We start from the raw sequence: 24,030 nt of genomic DNA, 5'->3' as shown, positions 1-24,030 counted from the left end.
GCCTCATGATAATTGAAGTAATGCAAAGAAGCTACTGTGTAAATAAGTTCCCATATTTCATCAATCTAGTTTTATTTTTTCATACGAATAAAATTGTATATACCATCTAGACAAACTCTTCTATTCTTAGTGCAATCACTCCAATTTAGCAGTAACTCTCTCAGGAATGGAATGATACATTCAAGTTGCCTGGCCCATAGCCTTTGACAGCCCACTAAATAGTGAATAATTCGTGGGGGACAGAAGGGAAGGTGAAGACACCATGGAGATTTCCTCCCACCACACATACACAGCTGGTAGAAACACCAAAAACACATTTCAAGATGTTCGGGGGATAAACATTATCCATAAAAATATTATTTATAGCAGAATGTGGGTGGACAAAATTGATACACAAGCACACAGCTCGCTGTTTACTGTTTAACACTTTATTGAAACATTTTTGGCATATTGTTACTTTTTAAATAGAAATAATTGTATATTGTATTTTTATTACAAAAAGCCTTGCTGTGCAGAACGGGTCCCCGTCTGCCACATTTCCAATTAACGGAATACCCATACTAAACAAAATGCTGTAGGTAAGGCCAAGGTGCAATTTCCATACTAATGCCTCATTTATTGGTTGCTCACAGAATATCCCCTGTCCCACTGCCAGCTGAGACAAAATCTATTAGCAATGTACACTCATTCTAATCCCTGCTTTTGGGTTCCTCAATTGTCCTAGAAAATTATTTGTAATCATAATAGTCCATCAGAATCCTTAAAGTTGAAGGATTTGTGCCTAGCTGTTAATCCCATGAGCAAGGAGTAACGGTGTACTGTACAAGGGATTTTGTAAAACGGTAGGCCAAAATAAATTTATTTCCAAAATAATCTAACCTATGAATCAGAAGCTTTTTGTCCTCCTTTGCATCATGAAATAGGTTGCTTATGTCTTGTGTGCAATTCTCTCTTAACTGATGTAATCATTATTTTTAGTACATTTATCATGTTTGTTTCTTTGATGACAATCGCCTTCTTAGCAACACTTTGAAAAACATAGTACTGGTCTTTTCTGACAGATTGACAAACAGTTGTTGTATAGAGCTCTTCAAAGTTGTTACTGAGGTGTCACATGGTGCATCTGAGCTATGCTGCCCTCTGAACACTATTTACTTCTACACTATATTGTATGGAAATACTTTTAACATGTGTGTGTTCATGAATAAGCTTTTGCATACATCCCTGACTTTTAAAAAAACCCAAACATTTCTGCATTTTTGTTTCATGGCTTGTATTAATATAATTTTATTTTGTTTCATGTATATAGCTGAAGTATTTATTTACATCTTTTTTCATTTGTTATCAAACACAGCTAATTTAAGGTACAATAAACAATCCATATTACCTATAGTTTGCCACAATCCAGTATCATTGGGAATCTTTTTTTTCAAAATTGTCACAGGACTATACTGGCAGGGCTGTATTCTGCAATAAAATAGTGGTGGGGAAATTAATTGCTACTGGCCAGATTAATCTCTCTCTTTTATGAGTACTAAACAAAACTAAGGACAAAATTATCAAAAGAGCTCAGCTACTAACAACTTCAATTCAGGCACTTAATCAGTGGCCAGGTGTTTAAAAGTGCTCAACATCTATTGTTCTGAATGTCAGCTTCTGGATACTGAATATTTTTTAAAATGTGGCCATCTCTAGGTACTTAAATTGGATCTGAGCTCTTGTATTCTGTCCTGAGTTATAGGTGATGAGCAATTGAAAATCTGGTCCCAGATTCTTACAAAAAAATGAAAGCACTAATTTTAGGCCTCTTCCCCAACCTTCTTCCCCTTTGGCAGAATCAGTACTATTGGTACTTTTATCACCTACCCACTCACATGCTTCGGGCAAGATTTTATTAACATATCTGATATATTTTTTTAGATTTTATTAACATATCTGATATCTAGATGTATCTACCCTATATTTTGCCTTTTTATTTTACTTTTTTATTATTATTGTTATATTTCTTTCACAGATACAACTTCATTAGAAAAGACAAGCACTGCCGGTGAGAATTATTCTACCCACTATGAACTGTAGAATTAGGGACAAATTCAGACCTGATGTAAGCAGACAAAACTCCATTATGTTCAGTGAGGTTTTGTGCGTTTTTAACCAGTGCTGAATTTTGCCTTAGGACATGTTTTCAAAACCTCAAAATACTTTGTTGTTATTTTATTTATTATTTGTATTACCATGGCACTAGGAGCCTGGGTCAAGGACCAGGACCCCACTTTCCTAGCAGCAATTTAGCAATTCCGTAGTTACGATTACATTGGAATTTGGAGATGTGAGAATGAAGGGTTGGCTTTTTAAAAGCTCCTGAGTAATGTCCACACTGCATTTGGGAGCTAGCACAGATTTGTGCTAGCGGGGCTAGCTCTAGTGAGCTAAAAATAGCCTGGGCTCCAGCCCAAGTCACCATGTCAAAGCAATGTCTACACAGCTATTTTTAGGGTTCTAGCATGAGTCTGTAGACCTGAACTGGGAGGTTTGCTCCCAGATGTGGTGTAAATATACTCTGAGTGACTTATGAACATAAGTCATCATAGGAAAGATGGAATGGACATCTTAGGACTGATGGTAAAATAATAAAATAATATAGAGCCTTTCACCTCTAGATCCCTGGTTCCGATCTGACCTACCTGAGTAATGTTAAAATAATATTATCATGTGACTGCCATGCCGTGGCCTATGTGACTTCTTTCTGGACAATCAAATAGATCATAAACATCACTTCAGTTTGCTGTGATTGACATCCTTCTTGACAGCATCAGTGTAGGCCAAGGATTGAACTGGTAAAGAGATTGAACAAGCCTGTCTCACTTGCAGTGGCGGATTAGCTACTGAGACAATGGGGCCTGTGCCCAGGGGTCCCGGCCAACTGGGGGTACCGGAACTGTCCACCAAGCAGGCAGGGAGGGGAAAGCCCCTGTGCTCTGACCCCACTCCCTGGCAGACACCAGAGGGCAGCGGGAGAATCCCCTAGCATTCCCCAACCCTGGCAGAAGCCGGGGGGGCAGCAGGAAAAGCCCCAGCACTGGGACCCCTGCTGCAGCCCTACGACTGGAGAAGTTCTTGCTATCTGTCATGGCATATGGGCTGGGGGAGCTTTGACTCCCTGCTGTGGTCTGGGGCTGAGGCAGGGGGACAGAGCTTTTCTGGTCTTGGGGCTGCAGTGAGGGGGCAGAAAGTAGCAAACAGGTTGTGGGGGGGTGCAATGGAGGGGACCCTGAGTGGAACAGGGGTGGGCCCCAGGGAAAGGACAGAAAGGGGGGGGGGGCATGGTAGGGCTGAAGGTGGAAGGGGTAGGGAGGGGCCCCAGGAAACCTTAATCCATCTCTGCTCACCTGCCGGTGGTCCCACGAACGTAGCAGTGTATCTGTTCTGAGAATAAAGGGAATAAAGAGAAGATTTCACTTTCCATGGCTGGCAACACACAATTCTTCCAAGTATCAAACAAATGTAAAAATAACAACAATATTTAACAATAATCTCTATGTAAAAATAGTCACACTTGTAATTAATAGAACCTACCCTAGCTGGTTGACAGTGAGAGATGCCTTTTGCATATACTGAAGCTATTAGTTTGACATTGCTCCGTCATTTACAAATGTCTGTCATGTTTTGAGACCTGAAGAAGAGCTCTGTGTAATTCAAAAGTTTGTCTCTCTCACTAGCAGAAGGTGGTCCAGTCAAAGATATTGCCTCATCCACCTTGTCTCGCTAATGTTTTATAATGTGGGTTGGGCCTCTTTTTTTACTTTACCAGAGGATAATAAATGCCAGAAATTTTTGACACTGGTTAGAGGAGTCATTAGAAGCTGAAGAAACAAAGACTGTTTTTATGGAGGCGGCTCTATACTGTAAATAATACTTTAGGTAAAATGGGGAACAAAATATATGCCATCCCGAGTTATGGAATTATTGTATTTTGCGTTTATGCTCCATTGCCAGATTATATTAGAAGAAACTTTGTTTGAGGAGGGAAGTGTGGCTTTAGGTACAGATGTCGGATTAGCTTCCTCAGAAATTAGCAGAATATAACATCAAAAAAAGAATATTTGACCCATTTTGTAACAACAGTTTAATGCATAAGGATATATTCTGACCTTTCAAGCAAATTGCAGAACAATTCCCATTTAGAGTACAAAATTATATTTTATAGAAATGACATATTATGAAATTACTGTAATCATCCATAGAAAGTTTTTGTACCTAACATGAAATATCTGCACTTGAAATAAGGTACCAAAGATGGCTGGGAAAGTGCATTTGTTGTAATATTAAATTAATATTCTATTAAAACAAAACAAAACTTCCCTTCCAGAATGTTAAGTGAGTTGCCTGAGTTAAACCAAACAGACTCATGCTCATTTTTGCATAACTTTTTTTTGCATTTCTTAATTTGTCTTAAAAAATATATATGTTTTTCCTCTCTTTCGTAATCCTTAAATGTAGATGATGTAGGACCTGATTTTCCTCCCAATTACATCTGTTTTAACTCTATGTCTTCATTGTAGTTTTACACGTGTAAAGGGAGATTCAAGCCAAGAATACCTAGGATGGGAAATAGACTAAACAGTGGCAAGAATCTCTCTATTAAGAGTATAAAAATGTCTGAGAATTCCTGCCCATTAAGAGTTAACCAGGGACAAATAAAGAGCAAAACAAGTTTTCTTTGTGATTGTGTTGAGATGACTCTTATAAAGGCTGTATTACAGAGTATGTACATTTTATTGTTAGCATTGAGGGGCATTTCCTTTTCTTCCTTGAATTTCAGGTTACAATACCAAAAAACCTGACTCACATCTGTAATTCACAGTTAAAAGCCATGAGTAATAGAGTGAGAATTTTTTTGGCCATAATTCAAGCAAAAGTATCATCAGTCACTGGTTTTATCTCCAACTGATAGGAAAGAACTGTAGAGGATTTTTTTTCTTTTTAAATTAAAAAAAATCACAGTCAAATAGAGTGTGTATTAATGTATACATGCCATAGAATCTGACTTGCAAATTTCAAGCATGCTCTCCACCGTGTGGTATACCCACACCAGGCTTTGAGGTTGAATTTGTTAATAGTTCTGTAATAGATCTTGTAGTAGTTTCATGGGTCTTCCCATTAAGTGGTATTACAGTTCAATAGATGGGAATCAGTTTTGTTTCTGTGATGACAAATCACCTTGTTAGGAAGCCCTTCAGAAAAAATCATAGTACTGGTGTCTACTGACACTTTGACAAGCAGTTGTGTAGAGCCCTTCAAAGTCATCATTGAGATATCACAAGTTGTACCTGAGCTACATTGTCCTCTGAGCTACACTGCCCTTTGAACACTATTTACTCTTGTATTGCAATGTGGGGAAAGACATTTTAACTGTGTGCATTGAAGAATAAGTTGCTGCACATATTCCTGATTTTTTCCCTGCATATCTTTGTTCCTGCTTCTACTGATATAATTTTCTTTTGTTTCATGAATGTAGTTGAAACATTTATTTACATCCTTTTTCATGTTTAGCAAAATCAGCTAATTTGACGCAAAAGAGATAATTCATATTACTTACAGTTTTCTATATTTCAATAAAATTGGTGATCTTTGCTCAGCAAAGTCACAGGACTAGACTAGCAGGGCTGTCACAGCTCAAGGTTTAGTTGAAACAGAAGAAAGGTGAGGAAGTTCATTGCTACTGGCCAGACAGTACCAGACTAATCTCTGTCTTTCATGAGTATTAAAAACACCAAGGGCAAAATTTTCAAAATAACTCAATTACCAGCATCTCCCATTCAGTAACTCATTCAGATTTTCAAAAGTATTCAGCACCCATTGTTCTCAATCTATACTGAGTATTTTTAAAAACCTAGCCACCTTTTCTTAGGTGCTTAAATTGTAGGTTTAGCTTTTTGAAATTCTGTCCCCATTTACTAATCTTGAGAGTTTGAAACTCTGGCCCTGACATTCTTAGAAAAAAATAAATGAATAAAGCGCTAACTTTATGTTTGTCTATTTTCTTTTCTTTTCTTTCCAGTAGAATCTTCTATTGTTACTTTCATCACCTACCCCATTAATGCTTCAGGCAAGAAATTAATATTTCTCATATCTAGATCTATTTAGCTTGTTTTACTTTTTATTTTGTCATTTTTATAATTTTTTAATATTCTTGTATTTTTCAGCTACAAGTTCAGATACAAGCACTGCAGGTGAGAATTATATGTATTACACAAATAAAAATTGTAGAATTAAGGCCAAATTCAGACGTGGCATAAGCAAACAAAACTCCACTGTGTTCAATAGGTTTGTGCTTGTTTAAACCAGGGCTAAATTTGGCCAACTTTGAACTTTGAAAAAAAGGTTCATTATAATGGCTGTTTAGCCACTCCACAGTTAAGGTTGCATTGGCTGAGTTTTAAAAAAAAACTGTTAAATTGATATTTTACAGTTATCCAAAATATACTCCTTTCCCTTTCAGCCAGAACTTTAAGTGTGTTGCCAAAGCCAAACCATACAGGTACATGCTTATTTTTATGGAGGTTTTTTACAATTAATTTGTACGTTAGAAAATATTTAGGGATATTGGTTCTATTTGAAAAGTGAATTCAGTGAGCTTGCTAAAACCACTTAAAATATTTCGGAATTATTATTAAATATCCAACACATTCATTATTCACATTTGTATTGTGTCCACTATTGTGGTATATGGGCACACATTTCGTGGTTTAAATTATGTCAGTAATGTTCCAGACAAGAGGCGCATAATTTACCCACTCTCCTGATCTCTGAACTTAGAGACAGATGAGCTAATTCTCCTTTTACTTGCAAAAGTTTGATTCTGAAGTAACTCAATCATCTTTTATAACATATTATTATGGATTAATGCTAGTGAAAACAGGAGGAGAGTCTGAAATAAAAATGGGAAAGAGACCTGGCAGCTCATTTAAGTGACCAGTATTATATAGGCTTGTTATCAGAAATTCTTACATTTAAATTATTTATTTTTTCTACAGAAACTACTAATATTCCTGAATTTAACTTCTCCACAACAATAGGTAAGCCTTTATATTGTGTTAAGTTGTATTTTGAATGGCATAAAGGCATGGTTTATGAGCTGTGGGAATCTATGTTCTAATATTTTAAATATTTTTTTTTACTATTGTATTTCACATTAGCAATCAGTCTTACTGTAGGCCAAGTTCAGATGATTTCATTGTATATATACATTAGAACCGAGATTGTAAACCTACAGGGTCCTGTCATAAAACATTCAGTAATGGAAAGAAATGGATTTAATGTTACAGTTTTGTCTGAATTTCCCAACTTGTGTTTGATTAAAATTTTCACCTCAACATTGGTTTGCTCTGTTCCTGCTTCTATGGATACATTTTCTTCTGTTTCATGTATATAGCTGAAGCAATTATATGCATCCTTTTGTCAATTTTTAGTAAAAATGGCTGTATGTAGGCACAATGGACAATTATATGAGCATGTTACACATAATTACCACAATTCAGAACAACTGGTTATCTTTGCAAGAGAGTCACAGGACTAGACTGGCAGGGCTGTCACAACTTCAGTAGAAGAATGATGGGGAAGTTCATAGCTACTGGGCAGGCTGCACCAGACTAATCTGCTATACATGGGACAAATATCCAAGGGCAAAATTTTCCACAAAAGCTCAGTTACCAGCAGTCCCCATTCAAGCACTTATTCAAATTTTCAAAAGTATTCAGTACCTCTTGTTCTCTGTGGGTTCTAAGTATTTTTGAAAATCTGGCTACTTCCTTCAGATGCCTAAACTGGAGTCTTAACTTTTTTGAAATTCTGTCCCCAGTTGAGGGCATAATGAGCTTAAAATCTGGCCCCATTTTCTTACAAACAAAAATTTAAGCACTAATGTTATGCTTCTCTACTATTATTTATTTATTTTTTTATTTTGCTGCAGAATCCTCTATCATTACTTTTATCACCTACCCCATTAATGCTTCAGGCAAGATTTTCTTAATATTTCTCATATTTTGATGTATTCAGCTTTTGTCTTACCTTTTTATTGTGTACATTTTTACTTTTTTCTATTTTTGTTCTATTACTCAGATACAACTTCACTAGAAAGAACAAGTGCTGAAGGTGAGAATTATTTTACACAAGTATGAAGTTTAGAATGAGAGCCAAATTCAGATCTGGTGTAAGAGACAAAACTCTCTTGTATTCAGTAGGGTTGTACTTGTTTAAATTAGTGTTAAATTTGGCTCATGATCATTATTTTCACAACCTTAAAATGTTTATCATATTTATCATAGCCACCCTCTTCCATTAAGTTTGCACTGATAGAGTTTTGAAAATATGAAATTCGTATGATACTGTTAATCAAACAAAACACTTTTCCTTTTTAGATAGAACTTTAAGTGTATGGCTGGAGCCAAACCAGCTTATCTTTACATAGTATTTTTCTCCATTTTTTTGTATTTTAGAAAATATGTCGGAATGCTGGTTCTGTGTTGAATAGTGAATTCAGTAAGATTGCTGTGACCAAGGTCCTAGGGGCCACGCTGAGATTGCTCAGTTAGGACAAGCTGCAAAGAATGAGGCAGATAATCCCCCAAACTGGTGGTTATTCTGATACTTAAATTTTCCAAGCCAGCAACAAAACAGTTTCTACAGTATCTTACTGGTTACCCAGAAGCCAAAATCACAGTTCCCTTAAAGTAAACCAGACCACCCAGACCACCAAGTCACATATGATGAGGATTACTGAAAATCTTGTTCATCATATGAAAAAGTTCTACCAGTCCCAAAGAATCAGACACATTACCCATCAAGTTAATGAATATCTCAGATCTTACCCAAATACACGCTTACAGCCAATTCTTATTAACTAAACTAAGATTTATTAAAAGAAAAGAGAGAGAGAGTATTGGTTAAAAGATCATTATACATACAGAAATGCATTGAGCCCTTAGGTCAGTTTCATAGTAGAGATGGTGAGCTTCAAAGTTACAAAGATTCCTTTCCAGAATCAGTTTATCAGGTTATAGTCCAATGTCCATTTCCAATATCAGGGTGATCCAGAATGCACTGGAGACCATAGTCTTGCGACTCAAACTTCCCCTGACAAAGCTTAAGCAAATCTGAGGTGAAAGGATCAGGTCCCAAAAGCCCTTTATATATTTTCCGGACAGCATGCAGTCCTTAGGTAAAGAATATTTGCTTTGAAGTAGAATTACCTATTTCCTGTGTATACACAGGTAACTAGTCGCATTCATCAGCATAAAGTAATTATCCATTAAGCGGTTCATAGACAGATTACTACAAGCTTCAAAGAGAAATATAGACAATGAAATTATTACACCCAAGTTCCATCTAAATGTTAATATTCCCTTTTTATCTGTGCATCAGTAAATATAGAAACAGACAGGAACCATTTGTTTAGATGGTTAACATCTAACAAGATATAAGTAAACACATACAATTAGTGCTACCTCTAATTCTCTAACAATACCTGTTTGTGGTTCAAAGCTCTAGTGTATTTAACATAGCTATGTTAGTTATTTATAAGGAATAGCCCTAATTAGCATTTATAGATTTCTCTAATATGTCTTTAATGAACCATATGAATTTGGGTAATTTAGCCTGCAAGTTACTTAACCCTTTTTGGCCCTGTGTCATAATTGCTAAAACTACTCAAAATATTTTTGAAACAATTTTAAATATCCACCTCCTTCATTACACACATTTATATGGTGTCCATCATGGTGGAATATGGGAATATGTTTAATGGTTTAAATTGGGTCAATCTTATGATAAACAAGAGGGGCATAATTAACTCTGGGTACGTCTACACTACGGGACTATTCCGAATTTGCATAAACCGGTTTTGTAAAACAGATTGTATAAAATCGAGTGCGCGCGGCCACACTAAACACATTAAATCGGTGGTGTGCGTCCATGGTCCAAGGCTAGCATCGACTTCTGGAGCATTGCACTGTGGGTAGCTATTCCGTAGCTATCCCATAGTTCCCGCAGCCTCCCCCGCCCCTTGGAATTTCCGGGTTGAGATCCCAGTGCCTGATGGGGCAAAAATCATTGTCGCGGGTGGTTCTGGGTAAATGTCATCAGTCACTCCTTCCTCTGGGAAAGCAACGGCAGACAAGCATTTCGCGCCTTTTTTCCCTGGATTGCCCTGGCAGATGCCATAGCATGGCAATCATGGAGCCTGTTTTGCCTTTTGTGACTGTCACCATATGTGTACTAGATGCCGCTGACAGAGGCGATTCAGCAGCGCTACACAGCAGCATGCTTTTGCTTTTGCATGACAGCAGAGATGGTTACCAGCCATACTGTACCATCTACCAATCCATAAATTGGTAAAAAGATGATCATGGTTACCAGTCCTTTTGCACTGCACCATCTGTTGCTGTCATAAGTGCCCCTGGCTGCTCTTAGCCAGGGGCGCAAAAGTCAAAATTGGGAATGACTCCCTGAGTCAATCCCTCCTTTTTGGTATCTAAAAATAGAATCAGTCCTGTCTAGAATTTGGGCAAGTGTACTAGAGAACCACTGTATCATAGAACCAGAGAGCACAGCTGCTCTGTGTCAGATCCTGCAGAAATTATGAGCTGTATGCTATTCACAGGGGGTGCTCCTGCAACAACCCCACCTGTTGATTCCATTCTTCCCCCAGCCTTCCTGGGCTACCGTAGCATTGTCCCCCCACTTGCGTGATGAAGTAATAAAGAATGCAGGAATAAGACACAGTGACTTGTTAGTGAGAAATGAGTGGAAGGCAGCCTCCAGCTGCTATGATAGTCCAGACAGGACATTAAGAAGTGTGGAGGAGAGGAGCCCAGCATCGCGCTGCTAGTCCAGGGGCAATTGAATCTTTTCTTTACACATGAAGGGTGGGGGCTGATGGAGCTCAGCCCCCTGTTGCTATGATGAAGACGGTTACCAGCCATACTGCACCATCTACCAGGAAAAATTAGGGCCAGGCGCCCTTGATAGACCTAACGGATGCTAGTCGGCATGGTTACCAGTCCTTTTGCACTGCCCCATGTGCCAATAGGCTGATGATGACGATAGGTATCAGTCTTACTGCACCATCAGCCACCCATGGCGGGGGGGGGAGCAAGGATGTTGGTGTTGAGTGCTGCAGCATCGCGTCTATCTGCAGCATTCAGTAAAGATAGGGTGACATGTAAAAGAGTCAAGAGAGGATTGTTTTCCCTTTCACTTCTGGGGGTGGGTGGGGGGGTGCGTAAATTGCCGAGCTATGCCCTGACCCACCGCGGACACTGTTTTTGACCCTAGAAGCATTTGGAGCTCAGCCAAGAATGCAAATGCTTTTCGGATACTGCAGGAACTGTGGGATAGCTTGAGTCCTCCAGTCCATGAGCGTCCATTTGATTCTTTGGCTTTCCATTACGCTTGTCACGCAGCAGTACGCTGAGTCCCTGCTATGGCGTCTGTCTGGAGATTTTTTAAAAATGATTTTGAATTTCGTCTTCTGTAACGGAGCGCTGATAGAACAGATTTGCCTGCCCTTACTGCAGTCACATCCGCATGGTCCATGCTGGAGCTCTTTTTTTTATTTTGATTTCGGACTGCATCGCCACCCATGCTGATCGGAGCTCCACGCTGGGCAAACAGGAAATATTCAAAAGTTCGCGGGGCTTTTCCTGTCTACCTGGCCACTGCATCCGAGTTCAGATTGCTGTCCAGAGCGGTCAGTGGTGCACTGTGGGATACCGCCCGGAGGCCAATACTGTTGATTTGCGGCCACACTAAACCTAATCCGATATGGTAATACCGATACTAGCGCTACTCCTCTCGTTAGGGAGGAGTACAGAAACCGGTTTAAAGAGCCCTTTATATCGATATAAAGGGCCTCTCAGTGTGGACGGGTGTGGCGTTAAATCAGTTTTACGCTCCTAAAACCGGTTTAAACGCCTAGTGTAGACCAGGCTTCACTCTCCTGATCTCTGAATTTAGAGACAGAGGCCTAATTCTCCGTTCACTTGCAAAAGTTTTATTCTGAAGCAACTCACTCATCTTTTAAAATAAATTATTACTGATTCATGAAAGTACAAACAAGAGGAGAGTCTGAACTAGAAATCAGAAAGTGACTTGGCAGCTCATTTATATAACCAGTATTTCACAGGCTTTTTATTAGAAATTCTTGTATTTATTTTTTTTCTGCAGAAACTTCTAATATCCCTGAATTTAACTTCTCCACCACAGCAGGTATTGGTTTTTATCCTTGTTAAACTCTATTTTGATTGGCAGAAGTGGTTGGTTTATGAGCTTTGGGAGCCTATGATCAAGTATTTTGAATATGACTTTTTTATTATGGTATTTCATATAAGAAATCAGTCTTGTTTTGTATCCGTGTTCATATGATTTGATTGCATATACATTAAAGTTGAGATTTTAATCCTACAGGGCCCATCACAAAGCATGCAGTAAATGAAAGGGATAAATTTAACATTGCTATGTGAACCCTATCTTTGAATTTCCTAACTTCTGTTTGATTAAAATGTTCCCATTAATGTTCTGTAGTTTTAGCAGCTACTATCTGCTGCACAGATAATCCACAGGCTCCTAAATACCTGAAAGCCTCCAATCCAGCTATTGACAAGGCCCAGTTTGACTCAGTTTATGGTATCTGTCAAGATCTTACAGTTTGTTTTGATTGGCTGCTGTTATCCAGTGAAGCCTTTAGGATAAGGTAATGGGAGCGTGAATTGAGGCCATGATTCAGTAAAGCATAAATCCATTTATCTCACAGAGTAGAACAGGAAGTATGGAACAATATTTCAGAACAAGAGAGTGCTGTGTGGCCACAGAACCCGTGTGGTGCTGCTGTACCTATGCATGAAAGGAGTAGTATCAATATGATGGGTCATACATCTCTAACACGGTGTGCAGCTCAGACCTGCAGTAGCAGCACACAAAGTATTTCTGGTGGTTGGAGCATCAGAGTGTGAAGGGGCAAGACTGTAGGATATGTTGGACCAAGAACCATCTTTCTTGAAAAAAAAAATGTTTTAAAATTGGTTGAGGATGACATCCTCGATTTAAAAACAGGTGGGTTTTTTTTCAAGAAACTGACTCTTCAAACATAGTGTTAACTGGCCAAATCAAATGTACAAGGTAAAACTGAGTTCAAAACAAGTTTGGAAATTAATATCTTCTAACATATGTATGAATCGAACAGATTGGTTTAGCCTGAGTGGGATAGGCATTGGCTTTAAACTATTCAGTCAGACACAATTTGAATCGCAGTGTGAACACAGAATACAAGAAAATCACAATGATGATGGCCAGCAGTTTTTGCAGGGTTGAGGCATAAAAGCATGTAGATAGTCCCTAAACTTGCTCTATGGCATTTACTGTATCCTTACTATTTATTATTTCCATTGTGGTAGCACTTACAGACTCTAAACAAGATCAGGGCCTCATTGTACTATGGCACAACCTTTTCTCAACCTAGTCTCAACCGTTTCAGACTACTGTACCCCTTCAGGAGTCTGATTTGTCTTGTGTATCCCCAAGTTTCACCTTACTTAAAAACTACTTGCTTACAAAATAAGACATAAAAATACAGAAGTGTCACAAGCACTTACTGAAAAACTGCTTACTTTCTCATTTTGTCTATGTGAAATTAAGTTTGTACTGACTTCACTAGTGCTTTTTATGTAGCCTGTTGTAAAACTAGGCAAATATCTAGATGAGTTGATGTAACCCCTGGAAGACCTTTGCATACCCCCAGGGGTATGCGTACCCCTGGTTGAGAACACTAAGGCACTGTACCAACACAGAGAAAGAGACAAGTCCATTCTTGTCAGCTTTGTGCTACTATCTAAATAATCAAAACTGAGTCTTTCTAATGTCTTGCTTTTAATACAGTGTTAACTATTTTAATAAATTCAGTTACCTTTATTTCTTTTAGAGAAATTAGCTGCAAATAGAACCTTCAATGTAACTGACAGTGTTACTCTACCAACCATTGCCAACATAAATGGTAAGGCAAACTTATTTTAATTTAAACAGTGAACTGAATGTATTAGTATTTTTGTAATGCTGTATAATGAAGTGAGTTTATAAAATAATTAGAGCTTCAAACAATGTTTAAAAAATGCCCCACGGGACTGGCTTAGAACCTTTTACTTTTGTAAAATAGGATCCAAAACTGGATCATCCAACAACCTAAAGTCACTGCCTTCTGATGGCTGTCCAGCTACTAAAGTAAAAAAAAAAAGTGCATTGATATTTTAGCCCTTTTTATTGTGTAGCACAAAAAACATAAACCATGCTTCACATTTGGCATGAGATGAAAATCTTAGCAGAGAAATCAGGAATTCATTGGGAATGAAGACTGAACTACTGGCTCAGCCCAAGAAATGGTACCTATACAACAGGATTGAGGAGGGTTGGCTAAATAAGGTGTAAAAGTTTGCAATGCTATTGGCTGAGCTGATTATTGTTTGATGGACAAATGAAATAGAAGTATGTTTCAATGCTACTGTATTGGATTTAAGCAAAAGAGCTGCATGTGTACTGCAACCTTTATTTCTGCTCATTACTTTTCTTTGTAGGTTTAAGTCATTGTAAAAATGGTAAGTATATGACTTACTGTATATATAAACATAGAATCATAGAATATCAGGGTTGGAAGGGACCTCAGGAGCTCATCTAGTTTAACCCCTTGCTCAAAGCAGGACCAATCCCCAACTAAATCATCCCAGCCAGGGCTTCGTCAAGCCTAACCTTAAAAACCTCTAAGGATGGAAATTCCACCACCTCCCTAGGTAACTCATTCCAATGCTTCACCACCTTCCTGGTGAAAAAGTTTTTCCTAATATCCAACCTAAACGTCCCTCACTGCAACTTGAGACCATTACTTCTTGTTCTCTCATCTGCTATCACTGAGAACGGTCTAGATCCATCCTCTTTGGAACCCCTTTTCAGGTAGTTGAAAGCAGCTATTAAATCCCGCCTCATTCTTTTCTTCTGCAGACTAAATAATCCCAGTACCCTCAGCCTCTCCTCATAAATCATGTGCTCCAGCCTCCTAATCATTTTTGTTGCCCTCCGCTGGACTCTTTCCAATTTTTCCACATCCTTCTTGTAGTGTGGGGCCCAAAACTGGACACAGTACTCCAGATGAGGCCTCACCAATGCCAAATAGAGGGGAATGATCACGTCCCTCGATCTGCTGGCAATGCTTCTACTTATACAGCCCAAAATGCTGTTAGCCTTCTTGGAAAGAAGGGCACACTGTTGACTCATATCCCGCTTCTCATCCACTGTAACCCGTAGGTCATTTTCTGCAGAACAGCTGACTAGGCACTCGGTCCCTAGTCTGTAGTAGCGCATGGGATTCTTCCGTCCTAAGTGCAGGACTCTGCACTTGTCCTTGTTGAACCTTAGCAGATTTATTTTGGCCCAATCCTCTAATTTGTCTAGATCCCTCTGTATCCTATCCCTATCCTCCAGCATATCTACCACTCCTACAGTTTAGTGTCATCTGCAAACTTGCTGAGGGTGCAATCTATCCCATCCTCCTGATCATTAATGAAGATATTGAACAAAAGAATACTGTGGGAGATTGTATCAAAAGCTTTGCTGAAGTCAAAGAATAACATGTCCACTGCTTTCCCCTCAGCCAGAGAGCCAGTTATCACATCATATTGTACCATGTGAAAGAAAAAAAATTCATATCACAATAGGATAAAATAATGGGATGGACCAAACAGAATAGTTTTTGAATCTCATGTGTTCGTGAAATAAATAGCCAGAGTAATACCATCAAAAACACATGATCATTTTTATAGTGGTTGAGCATGGCAGTATGTTAAGAGTCTGTTCATGATATGCTGATTTATATTACATGGTAGTGCACAGTATATTAACCTTATTAGCTTAACCATGCATGTTTGTTTAATTTAATATTCAACAACAAAACTGTCCAGATAAATGGCCCTTTTCCTCACTCTTTGCACCTGGAAATTTGTAATATGAATTACAGAAATGAAGTCTTATTTCATCTGTCTGTCTGTCTATCTAATATGATACTAAATTAACTTCCCATTCTAAGTATATGGAAACAGTGGCACATTGTCTCAGATACTAGTTTGTGGAAAATATAATTGCTGCTTTGTTTTCTTTTTTTAAACGGTGACCACTAAAATATGTTTTTATTATATCTAGAGAGAGTATGTTTATGTATATGTGTGTAGATATACTATATATTTATGCTGGGGGAAGAGTTACAGAACAATTTAGATAGATATACATTACATCTGAATACTGGGACTTAGATACCCTAGTGACAGGTGCCTTACAAACACCAGTAAAGCATAGATAGAATGTAAAATATTTTGCAAACCTGAAGACATTTAAGTTTATACAAACATTCATCATTTAAAAACATATATTGAACAAGATTACATTTGAATTCAACTGGATTAATATTTTTTTGCAGAAACAAAACTATCTGGTAACAACTTATATAATTTATCAGCCATATGTAATAATTCAGGTTAGTGGGTTTTTTTTCCTTAAATGTATCATCTCCAAATATTTCTCTCTTCTGAGTAGTGAGGTATACATGCTGTACTTTTATAAAATCTCTGAAATATCCTAGGTTTGAAATTCTTATATCCTGGTTGCCAACCTAGAAAAAAATATGTAACTTTCTCTTACAAAATCATGTGCAATATTAAAAATAATATCTAAGAAAATATTTTCTGAGTTTGTATTTCACAAGTTTCATACTGAAGGAAAATATTAAATTTATAATTTCTCTCATCCACATGTAAATATAAAGTTTATATACTACTAGTACCTATCATTATCAAGCTTAGGAAATGCAAATAATTCATTTAAAATTGTATTATAATAATATCATTAATGTTATTTTAAACAGTAAAATAGTGTTATATTTAAAAATAAGGATAAAAAGGAAACAGTAGAAAGCATATGTAAGTATTGAGGGAGCACTGTAATAGGATCAAAGTTTGATGTATTACACAATACAATATGATATGAAAATTAAAACTAAGGAAACTAAAATTGACAGACTCATAATTAAGAGAGCTAAGGGGGATTTTGAAGAGCAAAGACATAAAAACAAATAAGAGATTTGTTAGGTATATTGGCAACAGAAAACCTCTTGATGGGTCAGCTGGGCTATTGGGAAGTAAAAATAGAAATTAAAGAGGGTGAGGACTTTGCAGAGAAACTAAATGATGTCTGTATCATTTCTGATTCAAAGAAATCATTTAGCTTCTCTGCAAAGAACACACAGTATGCTGGGAAGATATCTTTATTACCTTTAGTGACTTTTTTCCAAAGATTGTGAAGTCAAAAAGGAAGATGCTATGAAAAACTGATACATTAAAGGACAAGGACCAGTTGGTGTATGTCCAAGAGCTCTGAATGAAATACCTGAGCATCTATTAGAAGTATAAAATGTCTCATTAAAATTAGCTACTCCAAGCGAAGTTAACAAATGTTGTACTCATTTTTTTAAAAGGATCTAAGGGTCATCTTGGATTTGCAGACCAATAGGCTTTACTTCAGTACCAGGAACAGAGGTTGAAAGATTGATTAGAAAAATACTTATAGAACACTTAGATGAAAGTGGACAAACAACATGGTACTTCTCTAATCTACTTTGAGTGTGTCAACAAAAGAATGGATAAAGGAGTATTTGTTGGCACATATTTGGACCTTCAAAAATCAAAAAGTTTTGTTAAGGAAATTATGTAGTCATGCAGTGAGAGGGAAAGTACCATCATGGATTAGACGGAAACAAAAAACATAGCCATTCCCCTGGTATAGAGCTGCCCTAAAGATGACATAGAAAGCTGTATATGGTGAGCCTTGAGTGGTGCACAGCTGATGTAGTGACTCTTATATGACATTCCCTCTGGCTAGAGCAGTCCCAGTAAATCATGACTGATCTAAGAGCCTTTGGAGCCATTGACTGATGGTTTTAAATTAGAGTAGCCTAAAGGCTGCTCTAATTTACACTGACACTGGACCAGTGCCCAGACTGCTCTATTCCCTTCAGCGACACCCCCTGACTGGTCACAAGGGGGGAGTCATATAGGAGTCACTACATCATCAGTATGCCACCGGAAGATTCCCCCTATACCAGTCTGAAACATATAGAGCAGATTAAAATTGGGGAAGCAGTATAATGCTGTCCTTATGCAGATCAAGGTCTGGGTCACTGTGTGTGCAGTCTAGTTTTTCTATCTTGAAAATGATACAGGAGAAATAGGGGGAGTTCAGAGATGGGCAGCAAAAATTATTAGAGACCTGGAGAAACTAAAGATATTGGGAATATTTAGTTTAGAGAGGAAATGAATAAGCATGGCAAAAGAATACAGAATAATGAATGGTACAGAGAAGGTAGATTGAATACTTTTATTTATCTTCTCGCATAATACAAAACAAGTGAAATGTATAGTTCTCAAAATGGTTCTAAATCAAGCAATTAACCATGAACATTATTATTAACTTTGTTTGTCTTTTTGTATTTAGTTTTCTACCTGGGCTATGTAAAATTTCAGTACAGTGAAAAAAGCAATAATACTTCAGTAAGTGTTGAAATAGTAAGTCCTAAGAATTTTTTATCCATTATCCATTCTATCCATTTAAATTAATCTTATCCTAATATGATTTTTTAAATGTTTTGTAAATTGTTAACTCTTATATCACAATTTGCTTCATGATCGCTAATGGTTCCTTTGGTAACATATCAGTGTACTAGATGTCCGATGTCCATTTCAGCAAAATGTCCGCTATGTGCAGTAAACATAGAAATATCAGTTGTTTGTGTGATGCTTCACGGGGGTACCCAGGGCTGTGATGTACCTTGTCATGACCTGCCCTTAGTGTGAGGAAGTCTTGTCTGTGCCTGTTGTGTATCAGCTCCCTTTCTCCACTGACCATGGGCAGCACAAGCGCTCCCCACGAGGCTTCACAGACCCCACTGTTAATTTATAGGTTAGCAAATGGTACACCTCAGCCCTTAAGTTTCCCTGAAGTGTCCAGCCCTGGTCCACGGCTTCCAAAGAAACAGTACACCCCAGCTTACCACTTCCACTTTAGAACACCACCACGCTTAGTACAGAGCGGTTAGATAAGTTTGTAGTGAAATCAAGTATAAGTTTATTTAACAAAGCGTAGTGATTCAAGTAATAGCAAGTAGACGTATTGGAAACAAATAGTTACATATAAAATAAAATATAACACATTCTAGACTAACCAGGTATTGCTCACCCAAAGTTCCTCGATGGTTTAGATCCAGGCTTGGATGACCCTCCTTATACGAAACAAGTGTGCTGTCAGCTTGCCTTCGCAGTGAAGGATTCAGTGTGGTTTTTTGAGATATATCAGTCCTATCATTCATCTTTATTCATAAACAGGACCCCCTGTTGTTTATTTAGTCCTGTAGATTTCCTCTCTAGATTTCATAGTCTGTTGTTTTGCCTGTGGCTCAGTATGCAAATAGACCTACACTGGGAAGCGTACAATAGACAAATGGCCAGACAGAGAGATAGGTGTCTGTTAGCTCCTTGCTGAAAGGAGAAATTCTGGGGTATGTCATCTCCTGGTGAGAGGGGCAGTGGGTATCATAGGCCAGGCTGTGGCCCTGCCCATGCTCCCCCCAAAGCCAGCAGAGACTCAGCTCCAGCCGTGGCCTGGAGCTCAGGCTCAGACAGCAGCTAGGGGCTGGGGCAACCAGGGGCAGCTCAGGCCAGCTGGCAGGGGTCGGGCCCACCAGTGTGACCCAGGGTGGCCAGTGGGGGTTGGACCAGCCAGGACGGTGCAGGGCAGCTCAGGCCAGCCAGTGGGAGTTGGGTGAGCTGGCGTGGCCCGGGACAGCTCAGGGGCCAGGTCCGCCAGTGGGGGTCGGGCCAGTTGGGGTGGCTTGGATCGGCATAGCTGGGGCTGGCCCAGGGGTTGGGTCAGGCTGGCCGGGGCGGCTCTGGCAGCCCGGAGATCAGGCTCGCCAGTGTGGCCCAGGGTGGCCAGTGGGGGTTGGGCCAGCCAGGGTGGCCTGGGGCAGCTCAGGTATCGGGCCCGCCGGCAGGGGTTGGGCCAGCTGGGGATGTGGGATGCTTGGGGCTCCAGCTGCAGGGAGAGGAGGGAATCGGGCAGGTGGGGCCTCAGGCAGAAGGGATGAGGCCAGTGGGCTAGCCTCCCCAAAGAGTGGGTTCGCCTGCTGTCCATACCTGGTCACCTCCCTTAACTCCAAGACCATAAGAACATTGTTTTCAGTATAGTTATATAATTCCGTAAATATTCTCCATACATAGATTTTACAATGATTATGAATACCAGTGGGTTACTGGTTTTCGGTAGACACCTCATATGCCAGCCTTTGGTGAACTATCATGCATATATCTGGCCCAGAGGATCCCTGAAAAATCCTATATATCCTCTGTGCTCTCTGCCAGTTGGCATCCAGTGGTTCCTGGGTCACAGTTGTTAAGATTCTCTTAAAACATGTTTTACGGTGTGCTCATGATGAGTGCTTTTAACCTTTGCAATTTCAGACTGTTGGGTTGAGTAAAATGTGCATTTTTTTAAATTATATAAGAATTATAATTTTTAATTATTATTTGAATCTGTGTTTCTAACAGATTGATGATGTAACCAGTAGCCATAAAGTTACAAAATTAATTCCATTTACAACACCTACTCTACAAGAATCCCAGTAAGTAACTTATAGTTATCATCATAAATTGACTTTTCCAATTCTGCTGAATACTGGTTGTATTTAAGATTAAGTGAGAACTGTTATGTCATCAGCAGGTTCTTCACTTCTCATTATTCCTGTATTTATTCTAGAATTAATAATATTTAAGGAACGTATAAGGAATTTCAGTATTTTCTCACAGCATGGGTAAAATTTACATTGCTTAGACTATTCTTAGTTTTAGTTTTATTTATTGGTGTTTTGATATTTTACAAATAGTATTATTTGCTATCCTTATTTAGACTTTTATCCTGCAACTTCAGTGGGGCTCCACACAGATGCAGGGGTCTATCTTTGCAGGATCAGGGCCTTAGTAAGAAAATAAAGTGTGTTGAAGTTGTGTGAAATTCACCATGTGTACTGGCAGGCTGATTAAAGGGGAAATATCTGATCACTTATCTGTTGTCAGTTGTGAAATCAAATATGGGTGTTCATCAGGAAAGCATGGTTGACCCAGTTTTGGTCTCATTCTGCTTAGAAAATTAAATATGATTGTGGTTATGATTGCCTACATGCATTTGTCACATTCACCTTGTTCTGTTTTGGACTCTGGTGCCACTTCTTCTTTCATAATATTCCAAAGATAAGTACTTTGCTTTCTTTGCAAACATCTAAAACTCTTGGTTAAGCAAAACAAAGCTGATAAGATCATTTTCCTAGCTCATTACTCTTTGGGCTTGGCTACACTTACAATTTGCAGCGCTGGGAGTTACAGCGCTGGTCATGCAGCTGTGTAAGGGCCAGCGCTGGAGTGTGGCCACACCCAGCTGACAGCCAGCAGCGCTGCAGGCCACACTTCTTTCAGCAGCCGCCAGGTGCATGAGGTGCATTTGCACAGTTTATCCACACACCCACCTTTCCCATTTTTGCTTGTGGAAGAAGAAAAAGAGAAAGAAGTGTGGGTCATCCTGTGCTGTTTGCCTGCCAACGCCCGCATTGTTGCTTCACATCCCAGCATTCTCCCTTCAGCGTTTGGGCAGCCATTGTGTGACTCTCTGTGTGTCTCTCTGTGTTGTGGTGTGATTTCTGTGGCAAATGGAGCCCTCTGGACTGAGACTGCTGATGAGAGTCACCACCACAACCACACTGGCAGTCGAGAGCTATTCCTTCAGCTCAAAGGAGTGAGTGAGAGTCCGATCCGGATGATATATATATGGATTGCCTGACACTGGCAGTGTGGCATGTGGTAACACTGCACACCACAGTTGAACACCGCTTTGAACACCGCTTTGGGGCTGGAGCACTGTGGTGGTGGATCACATCGTGATGGAAGTCTGTGGGGGCAGGCTGGCAGCTGCTGGGAAAGATGAGAAAGAAAAGCTTCATGGAGAGTGTGCTGAGCTCGCCCTGCTCTGGCGAGCGCACTGACAGCGCATTGAGGAGCTGCCCTTGGCTGGAAAAGCGGCTGTGGCAATCTGGAAGATGGCAAATCCAGGGTCGGTGATCCACCGGTCGGGGAAGGGAAAGTGTGTGGTTTCCGACGTTGGGAATCGCTTTTGATGATCAGTTTGCGCATCAATGCAAGCAGGTGCTAGAAAAGACCGTGGGAAGGGAGGTGGCGGAGGATGTGGTGGGGGACATTGTGGGAATTGGCTTCTAATGGGTGGGGCGATAATTGGGGAGTTCCTATATTCATTCTGGCCTGGCTGGTGTTGCCCGTAAGGCATATTTCTCTATGGTTCTCCAGGCGCTCCTTCTTGGTGCTCCTTGCGATTCTTCATCATACAGGCTGGCACAGAGGATTATGCAGGATGCACTGGGAACAGAACAGTGAGATACAGGAGGAAGGCCAGGAGAGGAATCAGGAAGAGGAGAGGAGGAGGGGATGTGAGAGATGAGGAAGACAGGCTGATCATGATGCCCACTGCCCCCCTTTGGCTGCCTTGCCTCGAACCCCCTATTGGCTACAGCAAGGTTGACAGGAGCAAGGACCGAAGCTTGGGGAGGCTGAGCCGGTGCAACTGTGGGCTGAGAGTGTGCTTGGATGTTTAAAAGCTTTTGCTTTTGTTTGTATGGCTGTAGAAAGCAGGGGGGAAGAGCAGCATGCTGTATATAGCAATTTGCTGTACCCTCCATAATATTTGTGAAATTCAGGGTGAAATGATCAGTGAGGCACTTGTCTGAGAGGCTGAAGATGAGGAGCAATATGCACAGCAGCAGAGGCACAGGGCTTAGAGGGGCAGGAGAGGAGAGGAGGGAGATTAGGATGCTGAGAGGGAGAATTTGAGGCTGAAAGCCAACAGCAATGTTTGCTTGCTGCAGCATGAGCTGCATAATAATTTACTGCTTAATATATATTTGCAATATTAATATATATACTTTGCAGTAATCTTTTTCTTTATACTGCTATATTTTTAACTGTTTTTAATAAAAAGAATTGTTTTTCAAAAAGAAAATGTTTTTGAAAAAAAAAAAAAACTCACAGACAGACAACAGACACACAACACAACATTAGAGGGTACAAGCAGGGTGTGGTGGGTGGCATGTCTGTAAGGGCTTTTGCCATGTGCCCTGTCTGCTGTTTGTATAATGAATCCTGCATGCTGATTGGGTTCATAGCATGGTGTAGGGGGGTTGTGGCAGTGGGGTAGGGTTGTGGTAGGTGGGGGGGAGGGGGTGGTTGGGGGTCAGTGCTGGTTGGAGCTGGTGGTGTGGTTGGGGGGATGGGGGGGGGCTGGGGTGTGGGGCACAAGGCAGGGGGGACGGGGGGGGGGGGGGGGGCGGAGTAGGTGTACTGGGCGGGTGGGGGGAGGGACTCAGAGCCTCTGTGCTCTGCTCCTCAGCCCTTTACAGGCCACTCTTCTTTCTGCTGGCCACTGCTTTCTTCTCTCTGCTTTTTCTCCTTTCTTTCTTTCTCTCTCTTCTCTCTTTTCTCTTTCTTCTTCAGTGATTCTCTCAGTCTTTCTTTTTTTCTTTCTTTTTTTTTTTCTTTTTTTTTTTTTTTTTTGCTTTGAAGTTGTCAAGGTCAAGGTCAAACATGAATAAGCAGTAGTGACAAACAACAACATCACAGTCAAGTACACATTTTCACTGTAACCAATATCCAATGACAATTACTCACACTTGTTCCATTGCTTATCTCATCTCATTGCATTCTTTAAAGTTCTCACTTGCAAAAAAAGTTCAAAATTCTGAGAGAGGAGAGTGAGAGTGGGTGTTTAAGAGGAAGAGAAGAGCTTGAGGGAGAGAGGAGGAGGGTAGGAGAGTGGGAGGGAGGTGGGAGGGAG

General features: G+C 39.7%; 1 protein-coding gene across 3 annotated transcripts in view; it reads left to right on the top strand.

The window, feature by feature from the left end:
- ADGRG2 (adhesion G protein-coupled receptor G2) overlaps positions 1–24,030 on the top strand; it is an 82,609-nt gene that overhangs the window by 18,324 nt on the left and 40,255 nt on the right. The window contains exons 3-14 of one of the 3 annotated variants that reach the window (XM_039520352.1): positions 6,062–6,109; positions 6,207–6,233; positions 6,503–6,541; positions 7,038–7,079; positions 7,973–8,017; positions 8,122–8,154; positions 12,226–12,267; positions 13,976–14,047; positions 14,622–14,642; positions 16,511–16,567; positions 18,580–18,650; positions 20,688–20,761. In XM_039520352.1, coding sequence (XP_039376286.1) covers positions 6,062–6,109; positions 6,207–6,233; positions 6,503–6,541; positions 7,038–7,079; positions 7,973–8,017; positions 8,122–8,154; positions 12,226–12,267; positions 13,976–14,047; positions 14,622–14,642; positions 16,511–16,567; positions 18,580–18,650; positions 20,688–20,761 — 571 coding nt within the window. Of the gene's footprint in view, positions 1–2,026; positions 2,048–6,061; positions 6,110–6,206; positions 6,234–6,502; positions 6,542–7,037; positions 7,080–7,972; positions 8,018–8,121; positions 8,155–12,225; positions 12,268–13,975; positions 14,048–14,621; positions 14,643–16,510; positions 16,568–18,579; positions 18,651–20,687; positions 20,762–24,030 lie in introns of those variants that run through there. The other 2 variants (XM_039520349.1, XM_039520351.1) reach the window with 2 other exon arrangements.

The sequence above is a fragment of the Mauremys reevesii genome, linkage group 1 (genome assembly GCF_016161935.1).
Source record: "Mauremys reevesii isolate NIE-2019 linkage group 1, ASM1616193v1, whole genome shotgun sequence".
Taxonomy (NCBI): Eukaryota; Metazoa; Chordata; order Testudines; family Geoemydidae; genus Mauremys; species Mauremys reevesii.
The sequence above is the reverse complement of the archived record's forward strand: the minus strand, read 5'-3'. Positions and strand labels throughout refer to the sequence as shown.